The 15,748-nt window shown below is 40.8% G+C and overlaps 1 protein-coding gene across 9 annotated transcripts in view; it reads left to right on the forward strand.

The window, feature by feature from the left end:
• The window catches only part of atp11a (ATPase phospholipid transporting 11A), a 191,645-nt gene that overhangs the window by 111,483 nt on the left and 64,414 nt on the right, over nt 1-15,748 (forward strand). For all 9 annotated transcript variants that reach the window (XM_060898855.1, XM_060898856.1, XM_060898857.1 and 6 more), the window contains 7 exons: nt 1,672-1,753; nt 2,241-2,391; nt 3,316-3,513; nt 3,714-3,887; nt 11,020-11,186; nt 14,214-14,285; nt 14,871-14,944. In XM_060898855.1, the coding sequence (XP_060754838.1) occupies nt 1,672-1,753; nt 2,241-2,391; nt 3,316-3,513; nt 3,714-3,887; nt 11,020-11,186; nt 14,214-14,285; nt 14,871-14,944 (918 nt within the window). The remainder of the gene's footprint in view (nt 1-1,671; nt 1,754-2,240; nt 2,392-3,315; nt 3,514-3,713; nt 3,888-11,019; nt 11,187-14,213; nt 14,286-14,870; nt 14,945-15,748) is intronic.

A 15,748-nucleotide genomic window follows, 5' to 3' on the forward strand; every position in this document is an offset into this window, starting at 1 on the left:
TAGCAAGCTAAACTGCTAGCCTTGATTGTTCTGATTATTAGCTTACCATGTTTTTGGCTTCTCATGTAGAAAACACAAATCTGACTGAAGTTTACCTGAAGCACAACATTATTCCTTGTTTGTTTTCCTTTAGTTCATTTTACTTACTAAACTTGATAATTATGCTCGTCATTATGCTTCAGAAGTTTAAAAAAAAAGTACAACAGGCTTTCTCATTTGTACCTTGTATTTTGGAAATCTTATAGACCTGTGAACTCAGTCGTACTACAATATTTGAAACCGTACATCTTATAACTAGAAGAGCAGACAGTAGAGTACATACCGCCGCCAAGCCATGTATTATCAATATCAAAATCAATTCACTTGAACGGGCGGCACGGTGGTGTAGTGGTTAGCGCTGTCGCCTCACAGCAAGAAGGTCCTGGGTTCGAGCCCCGGGGCCGGCGAGGGCCTTTCTGTGTGGAGTTTGCATGTTCTCCCCGTGTCCGCGTGGGTTTCCTCCGGGTGCTCCGGTTTCCCCCACAGTCCAAAGACATGCAGGTTAGGTTAACTGGTGACTCTAAATTGACCGTAGGTGTGAATGTGAGTGTGAATGGTTGTCTGTGTCTATGTGTCAGCCCTGTGATGACCTGGCGACTTGTCCAGGGTGTACCCCGCCTTTCGCCCGTAGTCAGCTGGGATAGGCTCCAGCTTGCCTGCGACCCTGTAGAAGGATAAAGCGGCTAGAGATAATGAGATGAGATGAGAATTCATTTGAACTTTGGATAATACTAAAACTGTACACCAAATTTCATCAAAATCTGTTCACTACTTTTTTGAGTTACATTGGGAACAGGCAAACAAACCGAGGCAAAAGTAAATAAATAACCTCTTCCAACAAAGTTGGCAGAGGTAAATTTTGGGAAGGTAGAGGACTTCAAATAATTTGGAAATAAGAAATAATTCTAAACAGACTGAAGTGCTAAGACAAAAAAAAAAACAGTACAATCGGATTATTTTGTTTGTTTGGCAGACTTTCTTTAAAGCTTCAATACTTGATAGGTAAACGTATGTTGAGATATATGGATGTATCAAAAGGCGGCATGATGGTGCAATGGTTAGCACTGTCGCCTCACAGCAAAAAGGTTTTTGGTTCGAGCCCAGTGGCTGACGGGGGCCTTTCTGTGTGGAGTTTGCATGTTTTCACCGTGTCTGCATGGGTTTCCTCCACAGTCCAAAGACATGCAGGTTAGGCTAATTGGTGGCTCTAAATTGACCATAGGTGTGAATGTGAGTGTGAAATGGTTGGTTGGTTGTCTCTGTGTCAGCCCTGCGATGACCTGGCGACTTGTCCAGGGTGTACCCCGTCTCTCGCCCATAGTCAGCTGGGATAGGCTCCAGCTCTTCCGCGACCCTGCACAGGTTAAGCGGTTATGGATAATGGATAGACAGATGTATCAAAAACTGTACTTAATGTTTGCGTGACTAATCATGATATTGCATTTCAAAAATATCAGGTAATGGATAATCACATTTGAAGAGTGGCTTGCTCTTGGCAGGAAATGTACACAAGACTTGTATTGTCCAATCAGTATGTATGCACAGGATTCATAAAAAACTGCTACAACTTTTACAATGTCATTTAACAGTACTCAGTGTTTTGTAACTTGATTTTATTTAATTTTCATTCAGCCGTGGCTATTTACACTGGCATGGAGACCAAAATGGCCCTGAACTACCAGTCCAAATCCCAGAAACGCTCTGCTGTAGAAAAGTAAGATTTCATTATTTACTTTTCTTAATGTCGTTCAATTCCTATTAGGGTGGTTTTTTTGTGTAAATTATGGTAGACTGTGGTTTCTAATGCATCTTTTACTTTGTTAAGTAAGCACAGCAGATTGCCTACTTAATGATTTGTTGTTACTCATGCAAGATGCGCAATATCCAGTTTCACTCAGAAGTTTATAGAATCCAGTTTAAAGTCTGTGGATGGGACGTAATTTTGTGTCACTGTGATATTCTTAGAACTTACTTATCGCTCCAGACTTCCTTAATAGCTCCACAGATAACTGCTGTGATCTAATAGAAGTTAGTCATCGGAGGTTGTGCAGCAGTGGATCTATGGAAACTTAATTTGAGCTGTAACAAACTAAGACCCTTCTCCAAATGTCTGTACAAGCAAATTGTTCCTTTATTCTTCTTGTCCTTGACAATAAATCAGAGGAACTCATTAATCGCTGACCTTTTTTGTTTGCTTACAGGTCTATGAATGCCTACCTGGTTGTTTATCTCTGCATCTTGATCAGTAAAGCTCTAATCAACACTGTCCTCAAATACGTGTGGCAGGCTGACCCCAACCGAGACGAGCCTTGGTACAACCAAAAAACAGAGACTGAGCGGCAACGGCACGTAGTACGTCCAGTACACCAGAAAACCATTTCCTATAATGCATCCAAAGGCCTTTTCCTATCTCAAGCTGTGTTTTATAGACTATTTTTAAGTGCTTAATTAAGCGCTTTTCAGTGCGGGTGTGACTCGTACGGATTCCTTTTGTTGGCTAAAATTGAATTTAAAAAAAATTTGATTTCCCAGAAAAAAACAGTATTATATTAATTATGGAGTCATAACATTATGCTCAAATGGTGCTATGTTCAACAAAATATTTTGTGGTGTTTCCAGTGTCAGAATTAGTAAATTGTACAGCAGTGTTGACATTTTGTCAGTGTGGCAGAACCCACCGAATTTCGGTTAGCAGGTGATGCTAAGTGTAATTGCAGTGCAGTTTTACTCATAGCAGTTATTTTCTTAGTAATTTACCAACACATCTGAGGAAAATGTTAATATTCCTGACAATTTTGTCTACGTTCCACCATCGTGATGTCTTCACATTATCTGGATGAAAGACTTAAAGTACCAGCTCGTTATGTTTGCTAGCCTTGTGTGCTCTAGGTATTAGTAGACTGTGTTTATTTTCCATATTGAAAGCACATGCTGTTGTATTCAAGGCCCTTAGAATAACATTTCTTGTTGTATTCACGTGCAGAATTAGTAAATCATGTTGAATGTTGACAATTTTCAGTACAGTGAAGCCCACGGACATTTGGGTACAGTGCAGTTTTTGTCATAGCAATTCTTTTCTTAGGAATTTACCAACACATCTATGGAAAATGTTAATACTTTTTGATGACTTTCTCATTTCCACCATCATTATCTCTTTACATTGTGTGTGAAAGACTGCAAGTGATAGCTAGCTAAATTGCTAGCCTTGTGTGTTTTGATTGTGAGCAAAATGTACGTGAAAACACTGCATTGTTTCCCTTTTTTCCCTCCCCTCAGTTGATACGGGCCTTCACGGACTTCCTGGCTTTCATGGTCCTCTTCAACTACATCATTCCTGTATCCATGTACGTGACTGTGGAAATGCAGAAGTTTCTAGGCTCTTATTTTATTACATGGGATGACGAAATGTTCGACGAAGAGCTGGGAGAAGGTGCGCTTGTTAACACATCGGATCTTAACGAGGAACTCGGGCAGGTGAGAGTGAACCAGAGAGTATGGATTTACATAAGTATTTTATTTAATCTACATTTTATTTAGGTTTTTTTTTTTTTACATTTCTGTTTAAATGAGGTAAGTGAATTAATTTGATAAAATGTGGGGTGTTTTTGTTGAATGAGTAAATCTATTTGATTATTTTGTTATTTAATTTAAAAATCGCTTCTTGTTTCTCTCAGGTGGAGTACGTCTTCACTGATAAGACAGGAACTCTGACGGAAAACAACATGGAGTTTATAGAGTGCTGTGTAGATGGTCATGTGTACGTACCACATGCCATCTGTAATGGTCAGATCATGTCTGCAGCCGGCAGCATCGACATGATCGACTCGTCGCCCTGCAGTGAGAGGAAGGTGAGCCTAAAATGCACTAGAAATGGAAAACATCTCACAGCTCATACTTTTGAGGTTTGATTAGTTCATGTAGCGCCAGCCTCCAGTCTATAAGAAGGTAAACTGGCTTCAAATTGGTTATTTCATACTATTTACATACATTTTATTTACATGCATTCGTTTATGTAATATTTTTAAATAATATTGGCTGGAGTTGAGTGGTCTATCAGATGTATTCGGGCGGCACGGTGGTGTAGCACTGTCGCCTCACAGCAAGAAGGTTCGGGGTTCAAGCCCAGTGGCCGACAGGGGCCTTTCTGTGTGGAGGTTTGGTTAACATGGGGCAGCCATGGCCTGAGGTTGGGCTGAAGTGCCCTTGAGCAAGGCCCCTAACTGCTCCCCAAGCACTGTAACGTAGCTGCCCAGTGCTCTGGGTATGTGTGTGTGCTCATTGCTCACTTGTGTGTGCTTGTGTGTGTTCACTGCTTCAGATGTGTTAAATTTCACTGTGTGCTTAAGTCTATGCTTGAGTGTGACGAAGTCTTCTTGGCTTGGCTGCTTCTTCTTCTTCCATTCAGCTAGTGTGATTATTGAACAAGTCGAAGACGAGTTCTCTAATATATCTTTCGGGTGTTCAACGTGTCTTTCTCTTTCAAAATTCTCTCAAAATCTTCCGCATTTGACGATGCAAACCTGGCGGCTGTGTTTTTTTTATAAATTGTCACAGTCGCTCTCTAGTGCGGAAGTTTTACGTCTCCGTGATGTCATGTTGTCTTGACAACCATGCAATATCGTAAACCATATTCAACGCTCATTCTCCATTGGGTAGAGTGATGTAATGCACGTAGGATAAGCGATATGCTAACAATATTGCATGCTATCAAACCAAATGGATGAGACCTGCTAGAAGGGAATAGAATACATATATGTTATTTACCAGCTGGGAGGTCCGTATCGTGAAATACTGTGACCGAGGTCTTGAAAGTACTGACCGAGGCCCTCTGTGCCGAGGTCAGTATTCAAGGCCGAGGTCATGGTATTTCACCATATGGACCGACCTTAAGCTGGTAAATAATATATTTATTTTTTTCTTTACCAAATTCTAACAGAAAATAAGAGCGCCCGAAAGGGAAAACTGAGTCGAGCTCCCATTTTGAATCCTCATTCATGGCTGTAATGCAAATTGCTTCCTCTTCGGTATACAAGTGCACTTCCATGGCAGGAAAAAAACTACATTTTGGTGCCTATGTAGTCCCCTATTTATACAAATAGGAGTCATTCAGGATTCAGCCATGTTTTTGCTCGGCATTAGCAACAGTTACAGGTTTTTAGCTTTCTCCTGAAATGTTTTATTTTATTTCGTCTTCCTCAGGGTAGTAAAACTTGCTTTCACTGTGAAGACTGTCATCACTATCCATGCTGTAAAATTAAGGCTATTATGCTGAGAAATGCTGGCAAAAATTTATAAGATTTTTGATAAAAATCTTATAATTAAATCTTATAAAAAAGATAAATGTTGACAAAAATTGCTACTATGTTTGTTGTGAACGAGCGAGTCGCCAGAGGTCCGTAACTGGGGTCCGTACAGTAGGATACGGACCCGCTTGCCAGCCAATCGGAGCGCAGGATTTGATGGAAACCGGACTGCGAAAAAAAAAGTTTTTATTCCATCGAAAAAGTGTTCTGTATGTATAATAATAAATAACATACTGTATATAATATTTATTATGCCATTTACATACATTCTATTTAATTTACCTTTAGGTGGAGAAATTGTGATGTCTGTTCGAAAATGTCAGTGCGCAATGTTTTAGTATTCTCTATCCTGAAGCAATGATGAAAAGCAAAGATGTTACACATATAAAACTTGACTAATAATGATTTGTCCTTTACACCCTACACAGAATAAAAATCTGGCTTTTACCCTTCACAGCGATCATTTCTATCCGACACTGACGTCACATCTATTCTGGACATATTAAGACAAAATCAGTGCAAGTTTTGAATCCTGTAAGTTTCTGCAGTGTGTTTAAAAAAAAAAAAAAATTAGTATTTTGAGTGAGTGGATGTGTGAAGATATGGTTGAATAGCCAGAATAATTTAACTGCCAGTCTCCATCTCGCTCACAGGAACAGAAATGAACTCCTCACTCACTCACTCTCTTCCACTCTCTCGTTCTGGCACGATGATAAATGAACCCAAGTGACACATGACAAATGAATGTGTCTGATTAAGAAACTGGCTTATGGAAGAACTCATTAATTACATCTTATCCTTTCCTATGTGATTACACTTTTAAATGTAATCTCTCATATGATCATTAACGTCAGATGAACATGTTTTAACGGAAAATTTTTCATGCTGACAGACTCGTCTCTTGTGTCCTGCTTGGGTTTAAAAGCAGGGCGTCCATTTAAGTTAGTGTGCGTGTCGCGTTTAATACCACGATTGGGTGCGTATTGCCGTCTTTTCTTTTCTAGCCACATAATCTTGCTTAAACGCTTTAATTTGTTTTTCCACTGACAGCCTCTGTCCCAGCAATCATGCATCATTAGGGGAAAGTATTGTTTACCAGAGAAGCTCAGGCGCAGAAGAGTGGGATGGGGCCGTGGTGTCGTACACACTGTTTGTAATTAGACCCTACGTTGAGACGTTAATCTACTTTGAATAAAACTGTTGGTACAGGGTGCAGGTAAAGGAGGTAGAGAAAATAGAGGACATTAGGAGTGTGTTTATTGTCAGTGATTAAATGCAGAAGATTAATCGGTCCTATATGTAAAACAACAACCAATTACACCTGTACTAATGGACTCTTTAATAACTAATGCCTATACAATTCGCCGATTACGTGGCATCAGTACAGTGCATAAAAATCATGCAGCTACAGGTCAAAAGCTTCAGTTTTCAAACATCAGAATAGGGCAGAAATGTGAGCTCGGGTTCTGCATAGTTTCGGGATTTCAGAACCTGCTGATCTCCTGGGGTTTTAACACACAACGGTCTCGAGAAGGGAAAAAAAAAACATCTAGTGAGCTGCAGTTCTTCAGGAATACCTTGCTGAAGAGAGAGGTCCGAGAAGAAATGCCAAATTAGCTTGAGCTGACCGTACAGCTATGGTAACAAATAATCACTCTTTTTAAATCACCCTATCTTCAGTGGGCGGCTCACACTGAGAAAGTCATACAAAAACTTCTGGGTGCCTTAAACCAGGGGTTCTCAGCCTTTTGTGCTTTGAGGCCCACCTATTCATACTTGTAATGAGTCGGGGCCCGTTAAAAAAAATTCTCAATTATTTTGGCTTGTCTGTTTTATTAGAATCTAATAATCTATTGTAACATGTATTAAAGGGATGCGACATCACTCCCTGTTACAGATGGGAGCCCAGGAATTAAATAAATGCAATAAAAACAAACTGTTTTTATTTGTAGGTATTGTATTTAAAACTGCATGGATGTGCCAGAAGCCAACATAAAACCATGCATGCAGGTCATTCTCAGTCAAAAGGAATTAATGATCCAAAAGTGGAGTCTGGTCCATTAACACAAGAACTTATTGCCATGTTTATGTCCAGCAAACAAGCACGTTATTAAACCCAAGACGTACACTCAAAAGAAGTGGATATAGAAACCACTCAGTGGGATTAGATCCTTACACGCTAACAAAGAAGGATTTTTCCTACGTGTTTGAAAATGATCCATCCATTGAGTTCCCCGACATCTCAAGCTACCTGGTGCTGCAGACATCGTTCTACACGGACACACAGATGAAAACCTGGAAGAACGTGGAGGCATACAACTTTTTATATATGGCTGGGTTAAAGATTTGAGGATCAGGACACTACAAGATAGACGGATCTAAGTGCAGGAAGAGTGTTTATTAGCAGGCGTCGTATTTACAAAAGCGAAGCAGAATCATAAAGCAGAGTATTTAAACAGCGTTATAAACATGGATAGAAACAAATGTGACCATGATAATACTTTGCAAAGCCTCTGTGAAAACAGCGTCCATATCTGCACCTGTTGATTGCGCTTAAATCAGTATCAGGTGTTTCCCGAAATGACTGGGTCCCAAGAGCACGCACAGAGTGCTCTGTGAGGGAGCGCGGCTCAAGTGCGCAAAGGCGTGACAGTCAAATGTTCACCTGCTGTGTGAGGACAACTTTTAGCTCACGTGTGTATTGCCATGCATCGCTACCAAAATGCCTCATTTTCATCGATAACCCATCGCAAAGCATCGCGAGCTGGAGTGTGACTGTCGCTTAATGAGGCGGATGTGACGTGGGATGTAACTGAGCAGTTGTACCCTGCTATGAGTAAAAATGAGCTTCAACTTGGGGGGAGGGTAATGGGCCGCGTCTTGAAGGCCGATCTTGTGGCCGATTGTTTTGAAACAATCTGACTTTCAGTTGTTCGTTCAGTTCTCCATTCATTTGCTTCTTCTACATAAGGGCGAGATGGCAGCAATATCCAGTGGAGAAAATCAGATGGCTGCTCCACTCATTCTCTCCATACTGACTATTCTGCCATTATTGCTGGGATCAGGCAATTACTAAAACCCTGGATGGAACGGGACGTCACCGGTTTTAGCAACAACTGCAGGGTGGTCACTTCCTGAGCAATATGTCACGTCCCGTTCCATCCTGGGTTTTACCAACAACCCTCAGCTCACACTCCGGGAGGACTGGTGCAACTAAACTCACTTTCCTTTAAAAAAAAAAAAAACTAAAATGAATACTTTTCTTGTAGTTGTATTTAATTGTTGGCACTCCACCCTCTTTCAATGCGGGCTTATAGCCAACGCTCCAACAGATCAGAGGTCTCGTACAAGTCTTCAGTAAAATGTGCAGAGCAGAGGAGAGACCACTTCATAGGCGCCCAATGTGCCCGTGAACTTCTCACAAAACGCGTTCAAATCTTTACGGTTTGAACATTCTTGGGCCATGAATGCAGCGTAAATCCACCTTCTGTCATGTTGCTGGCACATCTGTGTGGCATGGCAATAAATTAGTTCAAAATGGAAGATCGGAGTTGCAGTCAGCTCTGTGTTTTAGTATAGCGGAAATGGCGATGAGACCGATAGACTTCCTGCTGTGACGTTACGGACGTCAAGTTCATTCACTCGGACTGCTACCTATATGAATCACTTTAATCGTAAAGATTACTATGTTAGATTTATTGTTAACGCTTAAAACTATTCCTGTGCCATTTTTGAGGTCTCAAGGCATTTATAAACAAAAGTGAGGCCATGGCTTTGCGTATATGCTTTAAGCAGAGGACAACTTTTCTATTACATCACCTAAATCTTGTGTTGATGTGTTATAAAGTTGTATTTGGCACAATTACAGGGTCATTTTCTTATATAAAATTCATAAGCCAGCCAGTGAGGTTGCACATTTCCTGTCTGCCAGGAACATATTGTTACAATTTGAAGGACTCAGTCTCTTTATAAGAAAAACCTTGTGTATCACTTCTATAGTGCATTTTTAAACCTAATTTATACTGTAAATAGGTAAAAATAGATAAAATACCTGTCAGCCTTGCAATGACCTGGCGACTTGTCCAGGGTGTACCCTGCCTTTCGCCCGTAGTCAGCTGGGATAGGCTCCAGCTTGCCTGCGACCCTGTAGAACAGGATAAGCAGCTACAGAGGATGGATGGATAAAATACCCAGCCACTGGGGTTGCACAAGCCAGTGCATACTTGGTGCCGGTCTCAAGCCTGGATAGATTGGGAAGGGTTGCGTCAGGAAGGGCGTCCGGTGTAAAACCTATGCCAAATCAAATATGCGGATCATGATCATGGTTTGTCTCACAGAGAAGCCCTTGGGCAATCTGGTCTTTGCACACTTGTTGAAAGAAGAGAGGCAATGGCATCTAAACTATTTGGCGAGATTACCTCGAACCCACAGCATAGGCTCTACAAGCTCCTCCCTGCAAGGAACATTTGCACTTACACATTAAGGAACTCCAGGAAGTTTTAAATCAATAATTTTATATATAATATAATATATCTCCATCCATTATCTGTAGCCGCTTATCCTGTTCTACAGGGTCGCAGGCAAGCTCAAGCCTATCCCAGCTGACTATGGGTGAGAGGCGGGGTACACCCTGGACAAGTCGCCAGGTCATCGCAGGGCTGACAGACAGACAAACAACCATTCACACCTACGGTCAATTTAGAGTCACCAGTTAACCTAACCTGCATATCTTTGGACTGTGGGGGAAACCGGAGCACCCGGAGGAAACCCACGCGGACACGGGGAGAACATGCAAACTCCACACAGAAAGGCCCTTGTCGGCCGCTGGGCTCGAACCCAGAACCTTCTTGCTGTGAGGTGACAGTGCTAACCTCTACACCACTGTGCTGCATTTTTTTTTTTCTCCCCATTCTTATGCATTTGTTAACTTAAATGTAATTCAGCCAAATGACTACAATGTTCTAGTAAATAAAGTATGTATCTATCCAATGATTCACTGTGGCAACCCCTAACGTGAGCAGCCGAAAGGAGATGATTTATTCTATAAATACATGCGTCTGTGGTGGTAAGTCGCAATAAAATTCATTTTCTTGGTGAAGTATGGAGTAATCAAACCAGTTTCAGAACTGGTCCCAGGGAACTGGTGAAAAAAAATTCAAAATGGTACCAAAGTTGAGTGGTATATCTGCTAATGTTCCAGCAAACAATATCGCCAGGGTCTCTGGTTGGATCCTGAGCTCAGGTTACTGTCTGCGTGGAAGGTCACATGTTCTTCCTGTATCTGAGTGGGTTTCTTTTTGCGTCTCTAGTTTCCTCCAACCTCCCAAAAACATGTCTGATTTCCTAATGAGCACACTGTAAGCAGAACTAAACACACAGTCTGGTTGGACCAACATGACATGTATAGAATTGTGTTGCTTGTTACCTGCCTGCTCATGCAGTTGCTCCAGTTTGAAGAGATTGCTAAAGAATGTTTAGTCTTGATAAAGATCAATGTAAGCGAGATGTCAAACTTGTGATCAGTGAGAAGAAAACTTGTGCAAGCTTCATGTAAGATGAGCACCACCCACTTTACATCAAAAGGGGAGAAATATTGGGAAAGTAATCAAATTATTCATATTGTGGACGACCAGCATGACCAACATTACCCTCGTGCGTATCTTTGTTATGATTTCAGGAGCATGAAGAGCTGTTTTTCCGGGCGCTATGTTTGTGTCACACAGTGCAGGTGAAGGAGGAGGAGACGGTGGATGGCATTAAGAGGGGAATTCACCAGGGAAAATCCTCTTCCTTCTACATCTCCTCCTCTCCTGATGAGGTGGCACTGGTGGAGGGCATGAAGAGGTGAGAACACACACTTACTCTTGCATGCATAAATAAAGGATAAACTAGGATGGAAAACTAACACACACACACACACAAGGTGTAATAATACAGGATTTAACACTTGCCTCACTTTTCTCTCCATTGCGTAAGAAACAACTATGTTCCAGTGATCAGACTATCCGAATACACTCATCCTCCTGAGGCCCTGAGATTAACAATCCATTCTCTTCATTCTTACCCTGTGCTCATACCATTTACAGGCAGCAAAGTGAGAGACAGTTGTTCACGTCCTGGATGAAGTTTTTAACACAAAGCTGTGACTCCAGTGTCGGTGACCAGCAACGTTCACATTGAGATTTTCTCTATTTTATGCAAATTAGTCATAATTTAAATCATTTGTCATAAAGTGACAAATGAATGGCTCCGGTAATTTCCTTGAACCAATCCACTGACACCCGGTTCTCTTCGGTTTCATTCGATTCACTTCAGTTGAGTTCCAACTCCTTTATTGACCTGACAGTGGTACAGGTATTTTGTCGTAGCTTGAAGATGATGAGGCAGGAAAAAGGTGCTATTGTTACTGATACTTATAATACAAATAATATTACTGATACTCATAATACTACTACTACTAATAATAATAATACTCATAATAATAACACAAGTAAGACTACTACTCATAGTAATGCTAATACTACTAATATTAGTAGTACTAGTAATAATAGCTACTAGTATGAATGCTGCTGTTGTGAATAATAGTACAAATATTACTAATGTTAATATACAAATAGTACTACTACTACTGATGATGATAATACAACAACAACTAGATGGAGACTGTGATTAAAGTCACATCCTGTGTCTGAAATCACTCCCGACTCACTATATAGGGCACTATATAATGGGGACGCCATTTTGTAGTGCCGTTTGAAACCTTAGTGAGGATTATTTACACCCTATATAGTGCACTCAAAATATCCCACAATGCATCACGAAAAGTAGTGTACAATGATGGTCACTAACCAAAGCAATATATCCCATCATGCATTGCGGTCGCGCTGAAAGAAATCAAATCAAAACACTCAAATTTGATTTAATAAAAGGCAGCGGCAAAGAAGAAAGTATTCAGCCTTGATTTAAAAGAACTGAAAGATGCAGGTACTTTGTATTTATTAATGTGGGAAATTATACGCTCAGTATAATATGGATTTATCACAAAAATACACGCATGTATTTATTATTTTGAAAACCCACCAGGTGACTGATCTGGCACGTTTTAATTGTGCAACAGTAATGACGTAAATACCAGCGCAACAGACTAGTGTCCGAAAGCGGGGGGGGTTTTTTGTTTTTCATTTTACCAATGAGCTCACTATATAGTCCTCTATATAGTAATTCCCTGTATAGGGAGTAGTGAACAAGTGAGCGATTTCGGACACAGAGACAGTGATTTGTGCTAGCTTTTGCAAACCGGGACGTCTGGTCACTGTCCCCTTTTGATCCGGAACGGTAAGAGATAGACAGACAATGAGGCTAAGTGGGGGGGAGCCTGTTTTTCATGGATCATTCTGGTTCAGTGATCCAGATCAGCACCAAAAGTCATAGCAACATAATTCAGACCAGAGGTATTTTTCATATGAAATTTGGTCATGATTGGTTGAAAACTGAGGGAGAGATAGTGTCCTAAAAAAAGTTAGGAGATGATGATGATGATGATGATAATAATAGATGCTAATGTTAATATACAAATACTACTACTGATTATGATGATGATGATACTAACAATGTTAATAATACAAATAATACTAGTACTGATCCTAATGTTAGTATACAAATACAATTAATGATGCTGATAAGACAAATAATAATAATAATAATAATAAATGCTTCTACCACTACTAACAATGCTAATAACAATGCTAACTTTTGACGAGACACACCTGTTAACTGAAAAGTGTTTCAGGTGACTACCTCATGAAGCTGGTTAAGATAATGCCAATAGTGTGCAAAGCGTCATCAAGGGGTAAACACTGGCTACTTTGAATAATCTAAAATATGAAACATTTTTAGCACTTTTTTTTGTTTACCATATAATTCCATACATGTTCCATATATATTTTCATAGTTTTGCAGTCTTCAGTATTGGTCTACACTGTAGAAAATACTCAAAATACTGAGAAACCTACAAATGAGTGGGTGTACAAACTTTTGACTGGTGCTGTATTATAAAATGTTGCTTGAAGGACCCCATTGTGACTCCCTTCCTAGTAAATTCTGACAGCATGCAAACGTTTCTGATATTTGTGGAATGCAACAAACCCAAAAACTAAATGGGGGCAGCTATGGTCTAAAGGTGACAAAAGCAGCCTTTGCCCAAATGGTTGCTGGTTCAATTCCTGGGATCGGCAGAAAAAAATCCATTGCTGAAGTGCCCTTGAGCAAGGCACCTAGCCCTGAGCTGCTCCCCAGGCTGTGTGTGTGTGTGTGCTCGTTGTATGTCACTCTGGATAGGAGCGTCTGCTGAATGCCTGTAATGTGACATAATATAAATAACAGTAATGATAATACAAATACTACTACCAATAGTACTCTTAAGTGTTGTGAGAAAGAATGGCAACATTATAAAGTGGTAAATGCTTTACCATCCAAACTTTTTTTTTTGAAATGTGTTGCAAGAATCTAAATTGAAATCTGTATTTATTTAAAAAAAAAAAAATTCATGAGATGAAACATCAAATAATGTGCTGGTGTATTGTCTTAAGTGCAATACAGGTCAAAGATAATTTACAAATCATTGTTTTCAGGTTTAGTTTCAATTTCACCATGCCATCCCAGGTTTTTTGTTTTTTAATTTTTATTTATTTCCTAATTTGCGGTTGTAGTAGAAGTAATAGTACAACCAATAACTGCAACCAGTTCAGTGTTTCTCACTCGTGTTCCTTGGACCTGCCGGCACTGTAAAGTTTCCCGTTTCCCCTGTTGTAACACACCTCAGCACTTAACCTGGATCAGTGGTCACTCATCCAAAACCTCTGTTGTTGTCAGGCTGGGCTTCACCTACCTCCGACTGAAGGACAACCACATGGAGATCCTCAACAGGGAGGAAAAGATCGAGAGGTGAGTCATAACACAAGAACAACACACTAAATCTGATATTAAGGTCATGAAGCAACTTGTACATACACTGGCATGAGTTTTATGTGTAACCATGTTACGTGCGTTCTTGAGCGAAGAAGTCTAGACGTACAGCTGCACTGTAGGTTAATTGTGAGGCGTGTAGGAACAGGTAGGTGTGTGTGTGTGTGTGTGTGTGTGTGTGTGTGTGTGTGTGTGTGTGTGTGAGTCATGCAGACGTAATGTTTGTGACCTTCCCTCCTACTCTGGAGGACAAAGTGCATGTCTGAAAATGTTGTAATTAGCTCAGCAACATGATGCCTTACAGAAGAGTGCACAAGGGGACACACAAGCACGCGCACACACACACACACACACCAGTGTTTGTCATAGATCAAAAATATCTCTGACGGCCTAGTATAGACCATCTATTGTTTTGTGTGTGCTGTGAGGCCTACTGTGTGTGACTCACTTACTCACTCACTTCCTTTGGCTCAGGGATGTATAGTCACATTGACACAGTTCAGCTGTGGTGCCCATCTGCTCAATAAAAAGAAAAACACCGCTCATATTTGTGTGTGTTTCCAGGTTTGAATTGCTGGAGGTGTTAAACTTCGACTCCGTGAGACGGAGGATGAGTGTTATCGTCAGATCCAGCTCAGGTAAACACACTATTGCTCAATGACTTGGTTACACAACACGTCACATTAAAGGGGCGTGATTTTAGTAAAAATATCCTAAGATGACTGTTCACAATTTATTCTATCCACATTCACTGGATATGAGCAATCGAGCACTCTGATCGGCTGCTCTACTACTAGGATATCAGCTCATACAGTGGTGCTTGAAAGTTTGTGAACCCTTTAGAATTTTCTATATTTCTGCATAAATCTCATCTCATCTCATTATCTCTAGCTGCTTTATCCTGTTCTACAGGGTCGCAGGCAAGCTGGAGCCTATCCCAGCTGACTACGGGCGAAAGGCGGGGTACACCCTGGACAAGTCGCCAGGTCATCACAGGGCTGACACATAGACACAGACAACCATTCACACTCACATTCACACCTACGGTCAATTTAGTCACCAGTTAACCTAACCTGCATGTCTTTGGACTGTGGGGGAAACCGGAGCACCCGGAGGAAACCCACGCGGACATGGGGAGAACATGCAAACTCCACACAGAAAGACCCTCGCCGGCCACGGGGCTCGAACCCAGAACCTTCTTGCTGTGAGGCGACAGCGCTAACCACTACACCACCGTGCCGCCCTTCTGCATAAATATGGCCTAAAATATCAGATTTTCACACAAGTCCTGAAAGTAGACAAAGAGAACCCAGTTAAACAAATGAGACACAAATATTATACTTGGTCAGCAGCTGGGATAGGCTCCAGCTTGCCTGCGACCCTGTAGAACAGGATAAAGCAGCTAGAGATAATGAGATGAGTTTTGTATCAAGCTTTTGTTT

Source organism: Neoarius graeffei, chromosome 18, assembly GCF_027579695.1.
Source record: "Neoarius graeffei isolate fNeoGra1 chromosome 18, fNeoGra1.pri, whole genome shotgun sequence".
NCBI lineage: Eukaryota > Metazoa > Chordata > Actinopteri > Siluriformes > Ariidae > Neoarius > Neoarius graeffei.